The 21047-nt window shown below is 33.7% G+C and overlaps 2 protein-coding genes across 3 annotated transcripts; both read right to left on the bottom strand.

Moving 5' to 3' along the window:
- Positions 1-4133: 4133 nt before the first annotated feature.
- On the bottom strand, positions 4134-9484 carry LOC140179161 (uncharacterized). The gene is made up of 10 exons (XM_072217815.1): positions 9289-9484; positions 8505-8968; positions 8216-8387; positions 8049-8116; positions 7721-7862; positions 6191-7072; positions 5910-5912; positions 5519-5795; positions 4283-4347; positions 4134-4201 (listed from the first exon to the last, which is right to left on the bottom strand). Exons 1-10 carry the CDS (start codon positions 9482-9484, stop codon positions 4134-4136), a joined length of 2337 nt encoding a protein of 778 aa, XP_072073916.1.
- Positions 9485-10942: 1458 nt separating this feature from the next.
- LOC112749986 (homeobox protein knotted-1-like 6) lies at positions 10943-20782 on the bottom strand. Of its 2 annotated transcripts, none has more exons than XM_025798455.3 (5): positions 20350-20782; positions 20106-20228; positions 19835-19973; positions 11697-11938; positions 10943-11309 (listed from the first exon to the last, which is right to left on the bottom strand). In XM_025798455.3, exons 1-5 carry the CDS (start codon positions 20656-20658, stop codon positions 11151-11153), a joined length of 972 nt encoding a protein of 323 aa, XP_025654240.1. In that variant the 5' UTR covers positions 20659-20782; the 3' UTR covers positions 10943-11150. The 2 variants fall into 2 exon arrangements, with proteins under 2 accessions (XP_025654240.1, XP_025654239.1); XM_025798454.3 differs by having other exon boundaries at positions 20100-20228.
- Positions 20783-21047: the final 265 nt, after the last annotated feature.

Raw genomic sequence — 21047 nt, forward strand, 5'->3', positions numbered from 1 at the left:
AGACTTTATATTCTAAAGTACCCAACTTTTATTTATTTCATTTAGTACATGCCTAACTACAATAAATATATGTTGGTTACACATGCCTAACTTTTGTTTAATGCATGGTGAACTCGGACAAAATTTATATTTTAAATTAATGTGAGGGCAAATCACAATAATAAACTAAGGGGAGCAAAATTTTACACGAATCAACCAAAACGAAAGCTGCTTCATTAAATCCACCAATGCACGTAGTTTGAACCAGCTAAATTCGAACTTAATTTCTACATAATTCGAACTAGCTGGGTTCGAATTATACACAAACACACCCACACACTAATTCAAACCAACTGGGTTCGAATTATACACAATAATTCTTACACCCACGCACGCGTTTCCAAGTAATTCGAATTTGACTGATTCGAATTATTCATGGTATAATTCGAATTATGCTATTAAAAAAATTAATAATTTAAAAATTAAAAAAGTGTATATTTTATTTCATGCATTAAAAAAAAGCTAACAAAATATTTAATTACGAGACTTCTTTAAAATATTTGTGATCCATCAATTCGAATTCCATACAATACTTTTTCAGTTTTTTGTCCATTTTTAATAGCTCATGAATATTTTTTAATAAATTTTTTTAATAAATTTATTTAAATTATATTACAAAAAATATTTTATCCTATGCAAAACAATTTAAAAAAATGGCTACAAAACTGTTAGGAGTACTATAAAAATTTGTAATGTTCTAATAACTTAGGTAAATACATGCATGTACTCAAATTTTAAATAAAATACTCTGCATAGTCAATAATAATTTAGAAATGAAAGAAAATATTTTATTCCATATAAAACAATTAAAAAATATATTTTATTCTAATACAAAATAATTTTAAAAAAATGGCTTAAAATATGTTATGAGTACTATAAAAGTTTGTAATATTCTAGTGATTTAGGTAAATACATGATAAAAATATTTTTTAATAAATTTTTTTAATAAATTATTAATTTTTTAACAGCATAATTCGAATTATACCATGAATAATTCGAATCAGTCAAATTCGAATTATTTGGAAACGCGTGCGTGGGTGTAGGAATTACTGTGTAATTCGAACCCAACTGGTTCGAACTAGTGTGTACGTGTGTTTGTGTATAATTCGAACCCAGCTGATTCGAATTATGTAGAAATGGAGTTCGAATTTAGCTGGTTCAAACTACATATAAACGTGCATTAGTGAATTCACGAAGCAGTTTTCGTTTTAACTTATTCGTGTAAAATTTTGCTCCCCTTAGCTTATTATTGTGATTTGCCCTTAATGTTATATTGATGCATTATACAAATATGATTTAAAAGGGTACTGACCAAACCAATTTGTTTGGATGAAAAAAAAAGTATTTTAGTGTTGGTTTATATTAATTTTTTCAGTGAAAAAAATATTTTTTTAAAATTTATTTGAATACATTTTTTAAAAATATTTTTATTAAAAAAATAAATTATTTATTTTTTCTGAAAGCTAATAATATCTTATTTTTAAAAAATTCAGAAATAAAAGACGTTTTTAATATTTGATTTTTTTTAAATATCTATTTAAATATGAAATAATTTTTGTCTATTAAAAAAATATTTTTAAAAAAATAAAAAAATAAATATATATTTTTTAAACTAATTCAAACTTACCTTTGTTAGGCCAAAAGATTAGCAAACTCACGAAGGAGGAACAATAACTATTGTTCTTCTCTAGTTGCTTGTGCCATAGCCTGATACTCTGCCTCGGAGGAAGAGCAAGCCACTGTGATCTGTTTCTTACTCTTCTAAGATACGAAGAAAGATCCAAGGAAGTAGTGATATCCGATGACTGAGCATCTAGTGTCCGCACACGTTGCCCAATCAGAATTAACAAAGCCAAAAAGCTTGAAATCATTCTTGGAGGGGAAGAATAACCCCTTCGTTGGTGCTTGTTTGAGATAACAAAGAATGAGCAATGTAGCCTTAAAATGTTCATCACTGGCGCAGTCGAGAAATTGGCTGAGTTTACCAACCACATACGCAATATCCGGACGTGTATTAGTCAAATAGAGGAGTCTCCTATAACACCCCACCACACAGAGTCTTATGCTTAAGTTATAAGATATAGGTAGCGAGGTATTACGACCTCTAGAAATAAAATTTAGTACGTATAGTATTGTGAAGAATGTTTATAACTATGAGCCTTTGAAGAAAAGGGATAAAACAAAACCGTTAAATAGAAAATCGCAACACTCCGATCGATAACGTAACGAACATATAAGGGATAACTAAAGCGAAACCAAAACAGGAGAGTGCCAAAGATACGAATATCAAGACTCAAGACCCAGTTTGCGAAGATAACCGGTCCCAGCATAAAAGTATACATATATAAGTATAAACATAGAGTAAGAAACCTAAGGAAAATTTCAAGGACAAGATAACAAAACCTGTTCTCCAAAACCACCTCTAAAAGGAGTCAAAATAGTATATATATACATTAGTTAGTGGAGATAAAAGTATCTAAGTGAAAACATAAAACCAAAGTAAAGTCCCGAGAATCAAGGATCTTCACTAATCCAGAAGTCTCCAGCATGCCTCAGCGAGAAGCCTCACGTCCTGCATCTGAAAACCACAAAATTCGCATGGGTGAGAACCGGAGGTTCTCAGTATGGTAACAGTACTCACATATCTAACATGTAATGTTCTGGGAAAGTCGAAAGCAATTCTAGAACTTCCACCAGATAATTCAAAGCTTATAAACAGACTAAACCATAAATAGCAACTGACTAAGGATCTTCAGTCTAACTAATACTTTCCTTTCCAATTCCTGCAGACCTCCCAACCACCAACAGTAATATAATATGGCAAACACAATTATATCAGACAAGGAGATATATAGATAGGAAGCAGGTATGCTATTTAGACAATTAGTAGGTAATATGCAGTCAATTAGGCAATTCCAAACAATTCACATAGTATGCATATGATGAATTCCTGTCCTAATGGCTGATGATATCATCTGTCGGTTATATAGCCAACCCGACAATTCCTGGTAGCTAACCATTGGACTGTCCCTTTGTCGTGCATCCCCAACTCGAGTTATACTCAATCATAAATCATAATTCATATCCAACACCCTCACTGGTGTATATTCATGGGGGCGAGCTCATCCGGAACTTTCACAGTTCCCGGCCACACTTACAACATAGGGTCAGTAGAGTATCGAGTCTCCACCTGGAGCACATGATGGCTAGCCATTGCTTTCTCCCAGGGAAACTCGTACCTCAGATAGTGAAAGTGCAACATTCACATTTCATTCAATAAGCATATATGCAATCATACTCAGCCTTAATTCAATAATAGCTCAGCCATAATACGGTAATAACTCAGCCATTCGGCTCATAATTCAATCGATAACCAGCCAATTCATTAACAATTACAGCCCTTCGGCTCATGGCATATCAAGCACTTCCACATTCATCCTCCGTATCTCATACAATGATCCTTAATCATCATTCATCATTAATTCTCCCCTTCCTTCATTCACAAGCTACCACATTTGCTAGCCCTTCTCATTGCTAGGCATATCATCAAGTTTTAAGACATAAAGGGGTGAGATCAGAGGCTTAGAAGTCTGAAATTTGGTTTTAAAAACTCAAAAATCCACTTTGGGATGAAAACAGGGTCACGCGTGCGCGTCGCCCACGCGCACGCGTGGAATGCCTCAAGACACAGCGACGAGTACGCATCCCCCCACGCGCACGCGTGGATGGGAGAAAAACCAAGTGATGCTTACGCATCAGCCACGCATACGCGTGGGTGCGTTTTGTGCCCCAGGCACAAAACCAGCACAACTCAGGCACAACTCTCTGGAATTTGGCTGGGCCAATTGAATTTGCTCATCAACGCGTATGCGTGGGCCACACGCACGCGTGGGTAGCAAAACTTTGAAAACGACGCGTGCGCGTCGGCCACGCATACGCATGGGAGTGCGTTCTGCCAAAAATTTTACTAAGTTAGAAAGTTGCATAATTCCCATTTTTAAACCCCAATCTTCCGACGGGCATAACTTCTTTGTTTCAAATCATTTTTCATCCGTTCTTTGAACGGCATAAACATCCTGAATCCAATTTCATTTCTAAATAAGTGTGGCCCAAAACGGGGATCCGGAGTCCAAGTTATACTCCGTCAAAGTATGCCCAAAAACTACATTTTCATACAAAACCACAAAGTGCTATTTTTAAAACAAACTAATTCCAACCATTTTCAAAATCAACCAAAACATACCAAAATCAACCACAAACCTCCTTAACTCATACATTGACATTTTTATTAAGACAAAACCCACCAATCTATCATTTTAACCAATCTCAATCAAGTAACTCAACTTCAAACACAATATCATAATACACATAATTTCTCATCCCAATTCCCAACAATACCATTTCCAATCAACCATCAATACATACAACCAATATCACCCTCACCATCAATATGGCTTCACCCACAATTCAACCTCAATCAATCATTAAGCATATATTAAAACATGCATATCTCTCATGCATCACCCCATCACATCATCAATATTCATAATCAAATATATGACCACACAATTTATTTCAACCATTCAAATCCTATCTTAGGGCCTCTAGCCTAAGTTTTCACACCACATTACATTTTAGATACAGGAAACTAAGACCATACCTTAGCCGATTTTTCTGCTCAACCTGGAGAACTTCCAAATCACTTTTTCACAAGCTCACCAAGCTTCAACACTTCCAAGAATAGTTTTTTATCACACCAAAGCCCTTTTCCAAGCTTTCCAAAATCTCAATTAAGCTCCAATATTCACATACACACTACCTAAGCCACAATTATCATATTCAAACATAACAACTCATTATCCAACATCATAAACCAACAAATTTCACTAGGGTTGAAAATCTTACCATACCCAAAGATCAAGGAAACAAGATTTTCTCTTATCTTTCAAGCTAGTTAGGTCCTATAACATCAAAGAGCCCAAAATCTCAATACTTTTCCCCAATAAATTCGAATTTAAGGCTGAGAAAAATGGACTAATTTCGTGACTTACATCAAGAATAAAGTAGTGGGTTTTGTAGAGCTCTTCGCAGTGAACGCGTGCCTGCAAACGGTGCGACAATCGGAGCTCTAGATCAAAAGTTATGGTGGTTTGAAGATCAAATGAGAGGTAGAACTTGGAGAGAGTGTTCTTCCCCTCCCATTCTCATTTTCAGCATGTTTGATGCTTTAGTGAGGAGAGAGAGTGCTGTTTTTAGGGTTTTAAGTTTAGTTTGGTTGGGTCAAGGGTCAAATATGGGTCTGGTTGGCCCGTTTGGTCCAATCTTGGGCCGATTTCTACAAAATTAGTATCGAAATTCTCGTCTCAATCTCCTCTATCACATCAAGCCATAAAAATAACATTTTTGGCTTTCTAGAATAAATTCTCATTTATAAGCTAATTAGTCATTAATTAACCGGGTTTTACATCTCCCAAACAACCTTCTAAATTTTGTCAAATCTGGGAGCTTAGAGCCACTATCCTTAGCTAGTTTTCCATTGTAAGGCATAGGCACACTTGCTGGTTTTGCTTCCACCATCCCAAACTCATCAAGGAGATCCAAGGTATACTTTCTTTGGTGTAAAGCAATACCCTGAGAACTGTATGCTACCTCCATTTCAAGGAAGAACTTCAGTCTTCCCAAATCCTTGATGTTGAATTCAGCATCCAAGGCTTCCTTAATAGCATTAATTTCAACTGTATTATATCTGGATAACACTAAATCATCCACATGCACAAGGATCACTGCTAGTCCACTGGATTATGACTAGATTTAAGGAAAACGTGCTGCTTAAGAAAACCACACAGCCGCAGATTCCATTGGCGACTCACCTGCTTTAACCCATATAACAATCGATCAAGTCGACAAACAGATCCGGCCGAAACATTAAGTCCTTATGGAGTTGCCATGTAAACTTCCTCATGTAATTCACCATGTAAGAATGCCGTATTAACATCCAATTGGTGCAATGGTCAACCGTGGACTAAACGTATCAAAATAGTCATAACCAGCCCGTTGGTTGTACCCACGAGCCACAAGTCATTCTTTGTGTCTCTCGGTCTCTCCACACTACCATCTAGGTTGAATCTGAGTTTAAATACCTATTTACAACCGATAGCACGCTTTCCCAAAGGCAAAGAAGTAACGGTCCAGGTCTTGTTCCTTTCAAGAGCGAGCAACTCCACACTAATAGCGTTTTTCCAACATTCATGAGCCACAGCCTGCTTATATGTTTTTGGCTCCTCGGTTGTGGTCAGAGCAAGGGAAAAAGCTCTAAAAGTTGGGGACAGCTTCCCATAATGCACCATTTGCGACAGGCCATACTTCCGTGAATCAGATTGTAAGCTAGAGCAATTTATCCTAGCTAACATGCAATAGTAGTCACGCAAGTAGTGTGGTGGTCTGCTAACCCGAGTTGACTGGCATAGGAAAACTATAGAAGAAGATGTAGATGAACTATTTTGATGCATGGACTCAGACAATGAACTGTTTTGATGCAAGGATTCAGATGGATCCCCAACATGCTCATTAACAACTAAAGGATAGGATGAATGAGATGCAGATGCAGATGCAGAATGGTAAGATACGACACTATCCAAAGAAGAATAATCACAAGTAAAAGGATCGAGTAGTACAACATCCGAACCATGGTTGGAACCAATAGATTTGGAGGTATCCATAGCAATATTAAAATTGGACAGCATGTACGGAAAGGAAGATTCATAAAATTCCACATCCCTTGACAAGTAAAGCTCCCTAGTTCCAAGATCAAATAGAAGAAAACCTTTTGTACCTGATTTAAAACCAAGAAAAATGCTCTTTCTTGCCCTCTTATCAAACTTCTTCCTACCGTGAGCTAATGTAGATGCATAGGCCAAACAACCGAATGTTCTAAGGTGACTAATATGAGTATTTTTTCCATATAAAGTAGAAAATGGTGTTTGATACTTTAAAATAGGAGATGGCAGTCGATTAATTATATGCACAGCTTGACCTATAGTGAAGTTCCAAAAATATTTAGGTAAACCAAATTGAAACATCAAGGCTCTTGCCATATTGAGTAGATGTTGATGCTTTCTCTCAATAATACCATTTTGTTGAGGAGTTTCAACACAAGAGGTTTGATGTAAAATGCCTTTTGTTTGGTAAAAAGTAGTGAGTTTAAATTCTGGACCATTATCCGAGCGAACAACTTTGATTTGAGTTTGAAATTGTGTTTTAACAAAGTTTACAAAATTCTGCATTAAAGAACCTGCTTCAGATTTCAACTTCATAAAGTAAATCCACACAAATCTTGTTTTGTCATCTATTATTATTAAAAAATACTTGAATCCTTGCATTGAACAACTGAATTAGGCCCAAATGTCTACATGTATCAAATCAAAACTACGTGCACTTCTTGACTCACTAAGAGGAAAAGGTAACCGCTTTTGTTTAGCCAAGTGGCAAGAATCACAAGGTCTATTATATTCAAGCCTATTAAATTTTACACAAGGATAAATCTTCCTAACACTTTTAAATGCACTATGTGGTAAGTGACCTAGTCTATTATGCCACAAACTAGTAATAGAAAATTGACGCTGTGATACCAAATCTGCTGTCCCGATATTCGAACTAAAAGCTATTTTTCTGTTGTTATTACTCTCCTTTGGCTGATGTATGATGCTGTCCGTAGATGTAGAAGGAACTAATGCTAATGATGCATGCAAATTAGCTGGTGTAGCTAACATGTACAACACTTTACATGCTCTAGCTGTGCCAATCTTCTTCAAGGAGGTCTGACTCTGTATTTCACCACCATTATCAGTAAAAACACATTTACAATGCAAGTCTTTTGTAAGCTGAGATATAGAGAGTAAGTTGAAATTGAAACTGGGTATGTACAACATATTAGTGAGATATAGTTTGTCTGAAAATACCACAGTTCTACGAATATTTGAGGTTGCTTAAGAGCCATTTGGCAATTTTACCAAAATCGGCCTAATATGCCTAAAAGTTGTAAAAAAATGCAGTGAGTGTGACACATGATCAGTTGCTCCTGTGTCAAGCACCCAAGAATTTGAGAAAAAAGTGTTTACCAATAATAGATGTGTAATATGTGAGCTCATGCATAATATTTTAGCAACTAAAGTTGTACCTCCCTGTCCAGCGTTAGAGTTGCAGGTTTCTCTCATGCTCTCTCCATGGCAAGCTTGTGTACATTCCTGTCGAAGAAAGGCAACTAGTGCATCTCTCAAACTCTGATTGGACAATAGTGGATCATCTTTCTCTTTGTCCTGCTTCAAACCACCGCCACTGTCATTATTTACCTTAGTAGCAATGTGATTAGCTGCTGTCAAATTGTTCACTTCCCTTGGCTACTTTTGCCTCTGGAGGTGTTGCGAAAATCCATGCTTGTGATAGCATGTATCCACCTAGTGTCCTGCCTTGTGAGTTGTGACAGTATGAGTAGCTCTTAGGTGAATTTCTTCCACTTCGTCCACCTCTTCCATCCCACATTCCTTGTCTTCTCCCTCTAGGGACGCTATTATCATTGCAATTGTGAGTGGAATTGGCAAGAGTGCGAAGCTCCTAATCTCAGTATCCATCCCATGGATTTGTCTCTCTTGTTGAGTAAGCAAAGGGAACATTTCATTCACAGCGAAAAACGGCTTCATCAGCATGATCTGTGATCGGACGTCACTAAATTGCTCATTCAGTCCACACAAAAATCGAACCGCATAGTTTCTTTTTCGGTAACTCCTAACTACTTTAAGTCCACATTCACAATTCACATCACAGCTAACACACACTGGAACTGGTTTGAAACTCTCAATGTCTTCCCAAACTACCTTCATTTTTGTGTAATATTCTGCAATATTCAAGTTCCCCTGCTTCATAGCATATAATTCTTGTAATTCCACAATTCGAAACAAGTCTCCATGGTAATATCGATGCTCCAAATCTTGCCATAGATCTGCCGCACTCTTATGCAAGCTACGCTCTGAGCTATGTCACTGCTTAGTGACAAATTAATCCATGACACTACGTACGTGTTACACTTATCCCACGCCACAAATTCAGGATGGTTCTTAATTGGTTTAGCAAGTGTGCCGTAAATAAATCCGATTTTATTCTTCGATCTCAAAGCTCTTTTCATAGATCTAGACCAGGAGTTGTAATTATAGGTATTCAACACGACTGACACTATAGAAACTCCAGGATTCTCACCTGGATGGAGGTAGTAAACGCTCGACGGATCTGCCAAAGCACTTGCACTTGAACTGGCTCCATTTGAGTTCAAATCTAGAAACTTAGAGTCAGAAAGCTTCGATAGCAATCTCGCTAAGCTTCGAAGCTCCGCTGTGGTTAGATCTAAGTTTTGATCGCGATTCCCTTCTATGTCTGAAACAGAGACGTCTGCCATTAAAGCAGAATTACAATTCTAATATGCAACTGTTCTTCACCTCTCGTCAGATTCTAGATCTTCTATGCTCACCGCACTATGTGAAAACTGTGCTCAAGATCAGAATTGAGAAAGGAATATGTGATGGGAGTATAGAGAGTACAGGTGAGAAAATGCAATTCTCATTTTACAGAAAATTAGAAGAAAAAGTAACTATACAATAATTCTAGCTATATCTATATATATCTCTCACTAATAGCTAATTAACTTAGTTAGCAATGCTAAAAGACTATCTAACTGATGCTGAGTCAGCTTATCACTTCTACAAATAACACAAGTAACTATTAGTTACAACTTGTCAAAATAAAATATGCCAAAATAATAAAATTAACTAATTTACATCTTCATCAGCCTCTTTTAAATTGGAACTAATCACTCCATTTGAAGAGGAATCAGACAACGGCTCTTTTTTTTTTTTTTAAATTAAGAGAATTTCATACGTGAAAGATTTAATTGATCTAGAAACCAAGAATTGGAATGGGCCCTTACTGGAGTTTTAGGGCCGTATTTAGAGATGGAGAAAGGAATATATTTGCAGCTATGACAAAATAGATTCGCTGAAGCAATGGGCCTCACGATGACATTGATTCTAAACTTAGGTTTGCGCTTCAAGGAGCTTATTAGAGACTCGGACGCAATTGCTACTCAGAATTGAACTCTCATAATAGTAGCTAGGATGGGAAACAAATTACTCATAATTATATAATTATCTAAAATAATGGGCTATTTCTTTTGATGATGTTGTTTAATGTTTATTGAGAAGTCTCCTTGACTAATGCTAATGAGCTTCGAATATATATATATGTGTGTGTGTGTGTGTTAAGATCATTCTCATGTAATTAACTATCTTGAAAATACGTGAACTTACGCTACCCATATCTTTTTGTGAACGGAAAAATGACGGGATGAAAAAGGATTAGAAATGGCAATGCAACTTATACCGGCAGAGATAGAAGAGTACTTTTTGAAGAAAAAATTTTGATTTTAATTAAAAAATTTAAAATAAGACAAAATAAAATATTTTAAATACAAATAAAACAATTAAAAGTGTTAAAGACAAATTAAAACCTAACCTAAACATAGACTAAAATAATCCTTTACAGTTTTTTTGTTTTTTAACCGTTTAAAATCTGAGGCTGATAATATCACCAACTAGCACCCATAAGGCCAAAATGAAGCCACTAGAAGTTATTGAGTAACTTTGGGAGTAAAAAAGTTTGATTTGAATTAAGGATGTAAAATGCCTATGCAATGATGCAGCAACAGCAAGTGAAGTACGTATGATAATGAACCAAAATAAGCAAATAAGCATGCATTCATTCACAATGTAGACAACTACTTTTCGAATATTAGATCATCAATTTTTCTTTCCATGTATTTAAGTCAATACTATCTAACTTTCTATATTGACTCCTAACATTCCTCATAAATATATATTATATATAAGAGACGCAAATTATCATTAATATGATCACTTCCCATTCTCTTTCTGGGAGTAATTAAGCATTTTTACAGTCGGTAACCTGCTTTAATTTAATTTCGGAATTTACAAGAGAAAATTATAAGCAGTAATTAATTAATCAGGATATACAAATATTAGAGGGGCCGGGAATAATGTATACAATAATCATTCATCTGGAAGGAATCGGCCACCAAGATTTTCCATCATAGAAAATTGCATATTCTCAGATGGCTTCCAGTGACGCTTTCTTTGATTAATAAACCAATTGTTAATTTGCTTCTGATCTAGCCCTGTTGACTTAGCCAGTTCAATCTTGTCAGCTTCCTGGAAGCATGAACAATAGCTAATGTTTCAATGACTCATTTTGTTGTGTTTGTGTTTAGGTGACTATTTCTATTAACACTAATAAAGATGATATTGTAAACCGTTAGATGATTTAGCCAAAACATGTTTAGAAGCGATCTAAATTCATAACAACATTTTCAAGATGTGCTCCTTGAAGTAATCCTCTTGTGTAACGTTGGGCATTTCTCAACTCATGTAAGAAAGCTAAAAGCATGTGAGACACATGCTTTATATTTTTCTCTTGCTTAGCGTCTTACTTTTAGCTCTCTCCCGAGTGAGTTGTCAACATCTATGGGAAAGTAGAAATGACATTTTTTATTTTATTTTCATTTTCATTTTCGTTATTCTATCAAATGAAGCATTTACCGTAGGATAAGGCCATTTGTAGTGAACATTCCACCATTGAAGGAGTGTTTGCCTTGCTTCCTTAGGCAGCTTACCCTTCTTTTTCTTCTTTGAGAACTCCAATTTCAAAGTACCAATGTGGCTCCCAAACTTGCGCAGAAGCCTGTCCTTAAGCTCACGATCTTCACCCCTTGATTGACCATCTTGACCTCCATCACCATCTCCAGCACTAAAATCTTCCTCTGAAGACACAGCTCCATCATCTACCCAAAAAAAAAAACCCACAATAATCAATCAACAAAGTCATACACAACCATATACACAAATCACTCGTACACACTATCCAAAAATATAAAACTACTATTTGGTGAAATACAAGTATCAAAACCAACGTGAGAACATAATTACCTGAACAAGAAAACAGTATATAAAGAATATTGTTAACTGATATTACTAGACTCTTAAGTAAAAAATGAGTAATGGAAAATAATTTTATATATCTAACATCTATAATTATATCAAAAGATTTTTATTTATTTCAATAATAATAAAAAAAATACAAAATAAGAAAACAAATGCCTTAAATAAATCCCAAAAAACAAGTTATGACGACTTCGAAACAACTACTCCCAAACATTTTTCCTAAAATAAAAAGGGTGTGTATGTTGGAGGAAACATGCTTCTGCAAACTTAACCCTTGTTATTAAGTAATTAAATTAGGATTACGGAGCCCAAAACCTAGAAGTTGTGTTATATAAAAAAACTAGAAAGTAATGCACTGAACAAAGAAAATTTGAAAACTTTCCATTTCTAGCAGCTAACCCAGTTAATTATAGGGAAACTTTTGAGGCAATCTCAAATGGCTAATTAATAAGGAGTACTATAGTTTATTAGTAGCTACTAGCTAAGTAGCTAGCTAGAAACATGCACCCACAAATACGAATATAAATACTAATTGCTTCTGACACCCACTCAATCCGACAAGGATTGACCGTCGCATGAGAGTACACTGTACACACAGCAGCAGATCATATCAGAGAGAGAGAGAGAGAAGACCTGCCTAGGTTGCAAAGAAAGAAAAAAGAAAGGAAAAAATAAAAACAAAAGAACACATCAGTGTCAGTGCCTGGTTCCATCGATTGTCATTCGAAGCCCAAAGCCAGAGAAAGAAAGAAAGAGAGAGACTCAAAGTTTAAAATGAATGAAACCGGTACGGCCAGACCTAACCCGCACCCCTAGCCAGCATACAGTCTTACACAAACATTACTAACAAAATAACATTATATTTAGTTATTTATTTATTACATTGAATATATAGAGCACGAGCACCAGTGAGCATAGTCCGCAAAACATAAATACCAGAGCCAAAAATGATATAGAAAGAAAGAAAGAAAGCAAAGAGAGAGATATGATTGCATTGAGAAAAAGGAAGAGGGGGCCCGGTAATAAAAAAGGGTAATGGAATGGGAGATCGACAAGTGTGATGGTAAGTTGGGTTTGTCCAAGGGGTCAATGTATGAATGAGTGAAGAAACAACACAAGGGAAGGAACATATATACATGGGATGGGATGGGGCATAGCGCATAGGCAATTGAGCGTTCATTACTCATCTCTATTTGAACCGAAAAGCTGATTCAAAATTTTCACAATCTCAGCGAAAATTGCGGGAGTGCATGTGAGTGTTTTTTCTTTTTTAGCTCTTAGACCACCCGCTCTACACGGGATTTTTCTAAAAGGTTACCACTCAGTAATGAGTAATCCCCCCCACCCCCACATAGAAGAAGCATATAGAAAGCAAATCAGGGTGACCCCTCATCCCATTAGCAACCCCTCATGTGCATAGGTATGCAGCTATTATGCAATCATCCAATACCAAATAAGCTTTCGAAAAAGAGCCATATTGCCCACACCCCTACACTAAAATATCAACATAACATTACGTAAGCCTTTTTAGAGGGGGGATGCCTTTGTGCTTGATCAAACCCCAATTTCACTTTTATTTCATTTCTATGCAATTTGCCAAGCCTATAAATAAACAATTATGTTATGCATCCATTAAAAACAAAATACATATTAAAAATAAATTAAATAATAATTATATTTATACATAAATACATAATTATTGATTCTCGTTACACTTTTTATAATTGAATAAGTTTAGTTTAATTTATCAATATATAAAGCGACAACAATTAATAAACACACACACGCAATGCTGCACTCCCTACTGGTGTGATGGGGTGACTCTACCAATTGTCTAATCTTTCATACTCGAACGTCAATTCCAACTGTCTAATATACTCAACAATGCAAGTTATGTATATATTGTCACATATGATACCGAACAAGGTTTTTCTTAAAGAGTAGTTCACATGCACCCACCATTTGACACTTGCATAAACCACAAACCAGAAAAGGACCAGGAACAGTGAAAATCTATGTGATGTCTCGATTATACCAGAAATTAAGAGCATGCAAGGATAAAAAAGTGTAACTGCAAAGCATGCCTACTATCAATGAAAATAAGGTAGCTTTATTTTTATAGCCATGTCGTTACATGCATCAATCAGTGTATGATTATGAAAGATAAGACAAGACACGAGCAAATAACACTACAGTTTTTCATTCCTACCCTTCAATAATCATCTATTTTGGTCATATCCAACCAAACATTAGCACAATTAATAATAGTATAAATAATTATCTATTCCTAATTGAGATTATTAAACTTGTAGTAATTAATTTACAGTAAAACGGAAAACAACGGTGAGTCATCATCAACCCCAATAAAATTGTCAAACAAGGGTGAGTCATCAAAGTTTAGAGGCCCAAAGAAGGCCGAATAAATAGCAACCATATTTTCCCAAGCTTTTCAAATGTCCATAAAAATCCTCCCACCTCTATAATAATAATAATAATAAAATAATAAAAAAATAATTTTAATATACTTACAATATAAAGAATTTTACACTATTATCCAATAAGATTTATGAGTTTAAATGATTTTTCGAATAATAATTTAAAAATTAATAGACAATATATGATTTTGTTTTATAACATTTCAAAAATCCGGAGACAGTTTATTTTCCATCTACCCAGGCAATTTACAAACTCAAGATCCAATTTAATTTGACGCGTGTAGTGATTGCAGTAAAAGGAAAACGAGATCCAATCAAAACAAAAAGAAGAAATAAGAAATTGGAATCGCTTCTGTTCCAAAACGTTATAAAGGAACATAGGTTTGTGATAAGCATGATGAGAGAGGATCCAGCTACTGATGAAATAAACTCCCATTTACAAATTAAAGCATGCATGACTGAAAAGGCTATTTGTACTTTCAAGCATAAACAATAATATTTAACAGCCATACCCACCTGGGCATACTCAATTTGCAAGATAAAATATTATTAGAATCCCAGTTTGCCAGAACCTCCATTTAGCTAATCAGTATGGGAATTTCAACAGATTACATATCATGGATAAACTTCAGTAACCAAAGAATAAAAAATTAAGGCACATAAAAGTTATAACCACAAAAAGCTGAGTCCAGAATGTTACTTTTGCAGAGAAAAATATTAACCGATAATGGGAAGAATAAGATCGGAAGTAAGTGAAAGATAAAATCTAAACCATCAGCTTAATTCTAATCAACACATGTGGTTCATTTTGGCAATAATAATGCATTAAAACATTAACTCGCAAAATTATTTTCCTCAGATAAAATCCCCATTCTTATAATTTGGATGATTTTTTTTAACATGATTTTTATCCTCAAACATATATTTATTTAAATTAATCAATATTCTGTAGTTTTTTATTTCAATTCTTACAATTGAGAATTAATTACAAAATTTATTCTTTCAACAACCTTTTTTCACTTTCTTTTTTTTTTCTACATACACATCCATTTTCTTCTTCATCTTTTCTACATGCAAAGTCATCTTTATTTTATTTCTCAACTATCTTGATTTTTGTTTAATTTTAAAAACTCGTTTGCCTTTTATTATTATAATATACATATAATATTTAAGATAATATTTTATATAATAATATATTATAATTTAAAAATATGTAATATAAAAATTGTTAAAATAATAATATCAAAAATTTAATCTAATCTTTATCCTTCTAGAATGTGTTTGATTTAGCCTTAGAAAAGGAAAAAACTGCATTTAAGAAAGAGTGTGTTTGGTTTAGAGTGTGTTTAATCTAATATTTAAGATAATATTTTATATAATAATAATATTATAATTTAAAAATATGTAATATAAAAATTATTAAAATAATAATATTAAAAATTTAATCTAATCTTTGCCCTTTTCGAGTGTATTTGATTTAGCCTTAGAAAAAGAAAAAAAAAAGTGCGTTTAAGTTTTTTTAAAGCTGTCTTTTTAAGGTTTGGTAACTTAATTTTTTCTACTCTAAACACAAACGTGATTTTCTTTCAAAATTTTTAAATATTTAAAAAAAAAATTTATCATTTTTAGTACTTTTTTTCATATTTTAATTTTTTTATTGAATTTCTTATTGTAATTTTGTTATAATATGAATTATTGATCATATTACTAAATAAAAGAATACATAAAAGAATACTGGGAGTAATAGAAAAATAGAGTCATAAATAACAAAAATTTGTAGTCCAAAATAATATTAAATAAAAGAATACTGAAAGTAATAAAAAAATTATAGAATATTTTTTTGTTTAACATTGTAAAATTTATCATTGTAATTCTTGTGCACCATTTATTATTCTAATTTTTTATAATATGTATTATTGTTCGTATTAGAAATGAAAAATTAAATAAAAAATTAACCATAACTAATAATAAAATCATAACCATTGAAAATTTAAAAAACCTAAAACAGTAATAAAAATAAGGTTATTGAGAGTACTTAGAGAGAGTGCTAGAAAAAATTATTGATTTATTCATATATTATTTTTATTTTTAATATAAAATATATTTTTGTCAATTTTTATATGTTATTTTTAATTTAATAAATAAATATTAATTTTTATTATAATAGTAAAAAATAACATATTAAAATAAAATACTAAAGAAAATACTATATAAAAAACATACTAAAAAAACGTATAAAAAAGATTAAATATACTTAAAAAGATAATATTATAATTTAATATATATTTTTTAGTAATTATCTATCTAAAAGTGATTTTAATTAATATTATTCAAACAATGTTTATTCTATCAAAATCAATTTTAGTATAGAATTACTATACATAAATCATGTTGGCATAAATTCACTTCTATCCAAAATCAATTATATAAAATCACTTTCATTCAAACTCTAATTTCACACTCTAATTTCACGATCGATAATCCAAACACACATGTAGTAATTTCACATTTAAAAATTATTTTGGTCATTGTTATCCACCCAATATTTTATCAATTATAATTACTTTTGAATCAAAATATTCAAATATAAATTACGTTGAAATAAATTTAATTTTAATCAAAATCAATTCTAATATAATCAAATTAAACTTAAAACACTTGGGTGTAGCTAATAAATACCCAATAATACAATCATTAGTATATATTAAAATAGATAGAAATTTCTAAAGCTTTCTATTCAATAAATATATTGATAATTCAAAACTTTAATTTATCAATAACAAATTTAAAAATGATAATATTGCTCTCAAGATTGATAATATCACTCCCTCTTAATTATATATTTTTGCATTTTCTTCAAAAACTATTCACAATCTTTATAGATATGACAATAATGTTGATATAACAAATAAGGGCACGGAGTAATTTTGAAAGAAAATAAAAAAAAAAATATAAATATATAGGAGTGACATTATATAACATTATCATTTTCCTAAATTTTATATTAAACACCTTAACAAATTAAATATCCTTAGTTAAACCCTTTTTAAAACAAGTGTTCTATTAATTATCTAAAAAACAAGTTTTCATAGAAGATCTGACACTAATTCATCTGCAGCCAGCCAGCCTATCAGCCCTTAGACAATTCCCAATGACTTCACTTGTGCTCAATATTGGAACTCGATAGATACACTATATTAATAAAGTTCCAAAGCAGAATCACTGCATACCAATCCTCTTGTCAGATCATGTTATGTTAATCTAATCCAAAGGTAGATTCAAACTTGAAAGGTTATTATATTAGAGAATTAGACATTACCAGGAGAATGTAGGTATGGTGTGAGCGTGTGCGCGCCACAAACAAGAAAATTATTAAAAATGAATCCTCTTAATTTTTTTTTTCTTAACTGAAGTTATAAAGTATAATTTCTCACCATATATTTATTAAGTAGACAAAAAAAAATGTTAAATTATAAGAAATCACACTTAACATCCTTGATTAAAAGAAAAAATTTAGAGAATCCATTCCCAAAATTCTCCAACAATATATATGAACTTTGGAGCTTGTACACAACTTAAAAGGGATTGATGAGATAAAATATTACGTGGGAAACGTGCTTTGATGCCGAAGCACTAATACACACTCAAGTAGTACATATGTTGATATCTATTTTCAAGAACATGTTCTTTGTAGTTTCCACATAGCATTTCTGCTACATTCTTCCAAAGCCACTCGTTAGACATGATTTTCAGATAAGCAATTTAAGATTTTAACTAAAATCAAAACAGTGAACAAAACTATGGAACCAAACCTAGACAAACAACGACAAAAACATCAACTTCAAAATGCACACTACCAACAATTGTTTCTTTGATCGAGTTGCACTCGTAAGGTAAGAGAAAAAGATGTTTACAGCAAAAGAAAAGCCCCATTAAACAATTAATTGAACCAAATCATTGCCACAAAAGTCAATAATCATTTAAAAACATTTTAATTTGTTCACAAGTTCATATACGTAGAACCAGTTAGTATTTTACATCTGGCTTAAAACAAGATCATCATCATTATTAGGGTTCTGTTGTCGCGGCATTAGTGTTCCGAAAACATTTGTTAAGTTTTTGATAGTTTTCCAAAGAAATAAATTTCTGAAATTTTAACTATTAACAATACACTCTAGTAAATTTGAATGTTATACTTTTGTGAAAGTTTCTTAATCAGAAATTTATTATTGAAACAAGCTTGCACTAAGCCACTAAGCATATTCGATGGGGGAATCAGTCAAAATAAATGAGCTGGAAGACATAAGAAACCACTTGATCGGTGGTGACAGGTGCGATACCCCATTTATGAGGGTGTTTTCTGTTTCTGAAAAACCAGTTGTAAAAGCAAAATAAAATAAAATAAAATAAAATAAAATCACGTCTTGTGTGATCAGTGCATACTGCATAGTAGCGAAGCTGCTACTATTTGAGGCGTCATTAATTAAAAAAGGCGTCTGCAAAATTCAAAAATTAGAAAGCCAAATGCAAAAGTCCGTTGTTGACCTTCACGGCGACCAAGCATAATAAGAATTTGGAAGAGAGAAAAAAATGAAAAAAATAAAATATGTGAGAAGAGAACAATGCCAAATGAAACAAACAAAGACCAAACCAAGCGAGGAACTGAAAAAGGCGAAAGGTTCACACTTCACACAGCCATGAATGACCAAACGATCCAAAGTTTCTTTCTCTCACAACGAAAGAAGCGTGGATCACAGTGTCAACAGTGGGAAACAAATACATGTAGAAAAATTTTCAAGAAAACAAAGGAACGAACTCACAAAGTTAAAACATATCAAACTGCGTAGAAGAGAGTATTGTTCGTGTTAGGGTTTTCTTTTCTTTCCTTTCCTTTCCTTTTTTTTCCCCTTATTTTACTTCAAAAGCTGTGTGTCATGTCTTGTTGCAAGCAGGCATTTGCTGCAACCGAGTTGGATTATTCTGCGAGGATTATTCATGTTCTCAACCAATCGTTAAAGAAGAAAAAATAACAAAAAGAAAAACTAAAATAAAATCAAAAGAGATAAGAACCAGATAGATCGAAGAAAGCAACCATCGACGATGCTCTCTATAGATAGAGAGAGAGGAGAGAGAAGAAGGGGGAAAAAACAATAGCATAGAGGTTACCAGAGACAGATAGCAGCACAGATATCAATGAGTTAATTTAAGCATATTTATTTATTAAAAACGAGTTCCAATGAAAACTACTACTACACTATGAAGCAGAAGGAGATAATAATAAAGGAAGGGGAAAGAACTAACCAGAAAGAGTTGGAACAGAAGCACCGTTGCAGCAGAGATTGCTTAACTGCATTTCGATCTTGTTAAGGAAGCTCGTTGCCTCATCGAACGGCCTAGCCAGGTCCGATTTATACTTCACCAGCAACTCACAGTACGTTTCCTGCACTCACCAAAAAAGAAAAGAGAAAAATCTGTCACAAAAAGATGGATTTGGTCATAATGAATAAATAAATAAAAAATAAAATATGTGCGAGAGAGAGTGTGGACTGTGGAGGGAGGAGTGGACCATGACCATGAACTCGTCCAGCTCGGGATCGGCTCCGAAGCACGTGGAAACGACGTCGTCTCTCTTGAAAAGGTCGTTTTCGCGGCGAATTTCCTCCAACAAACACGCGATTTCTGGAGGTGCGCCGACCTAACACAAATGAAAAAAAAATATTATAACCGTTTTCTGTTGAGCTGTTAGGACGGTTATACACACGGTTGCAAAAATTGAACTGAATAACTGAAAGTGATGGCTGTGTTGTTTTTTCTACCTTCTGGCAATCGATGTAGGCTTGCAGGAGGCGAGGGTAGTGAGGATGAGAAGCGATTTTAGCTTTCATCATGGTCGATGCCATGGCCTCGTTGTTGTGCGGTGGTTGCTGCTGTTGAATTCCAGCGGCAGAGAGAAGCTCGTCGGATCCGAGCATAGGAATCGTAGCTGCGGCGGCGGAGGCGGAGGAGGACGAGGAAGCGGACATGAGGAAGCTGTGGTAGTCGGCAGGGAAGATCAGATTCTCCGGCGTCATGAGGGCCTTGTCGGCGTACTCCGCCGTCGACGGCACTCCGTACATTTCCTCCATGACCGCACACCAAAACGCTGCGTTTTGGCTCCTTCCTTATCGCAATTTCTTCTTATGGTTCAGGTTCTGCTGCTGCCAGAGCCCAGAGACGCACGCAGTCTTCAAGGAGAAGAAAAATATAAGAAACACAGAATAATTTATTTTTTTATTTTTATATACACTCGCCGCACTCTCACATCATCATCCTAAAGCTACAAGATTATGTTGGGGATTATCTAATTTTATATTAGTAAGTATTTGTTTAATTAAGCTAACTTTTCTTCGGAGGACTGCTAATTATATTATTATATTATAAATTGTAAATAAACTTAATGTTCAATTTGGATCAAACTAGTTTAGGATAAAGAAGATGCGAGGAGCGGATTTAGAAAGAAGAGAAGGGAGAGAAG

Source organism: Arachis hypogaea, chromosome 15 (genome assembly GCF_003086295.3).
Source record: "Arachis hypogaea cultivar Tifrunner chromosome 15, arahy.Tifrunner.gnm2.J5K5, whole genome shotgun sequence".
NCBI classification, from domain to species: Eukaryota; Viridiplantae; Streptophyta; class Magnoliopsida; order Fabales; family Fabaceae; genus Arachis; species Arachis hypogaea.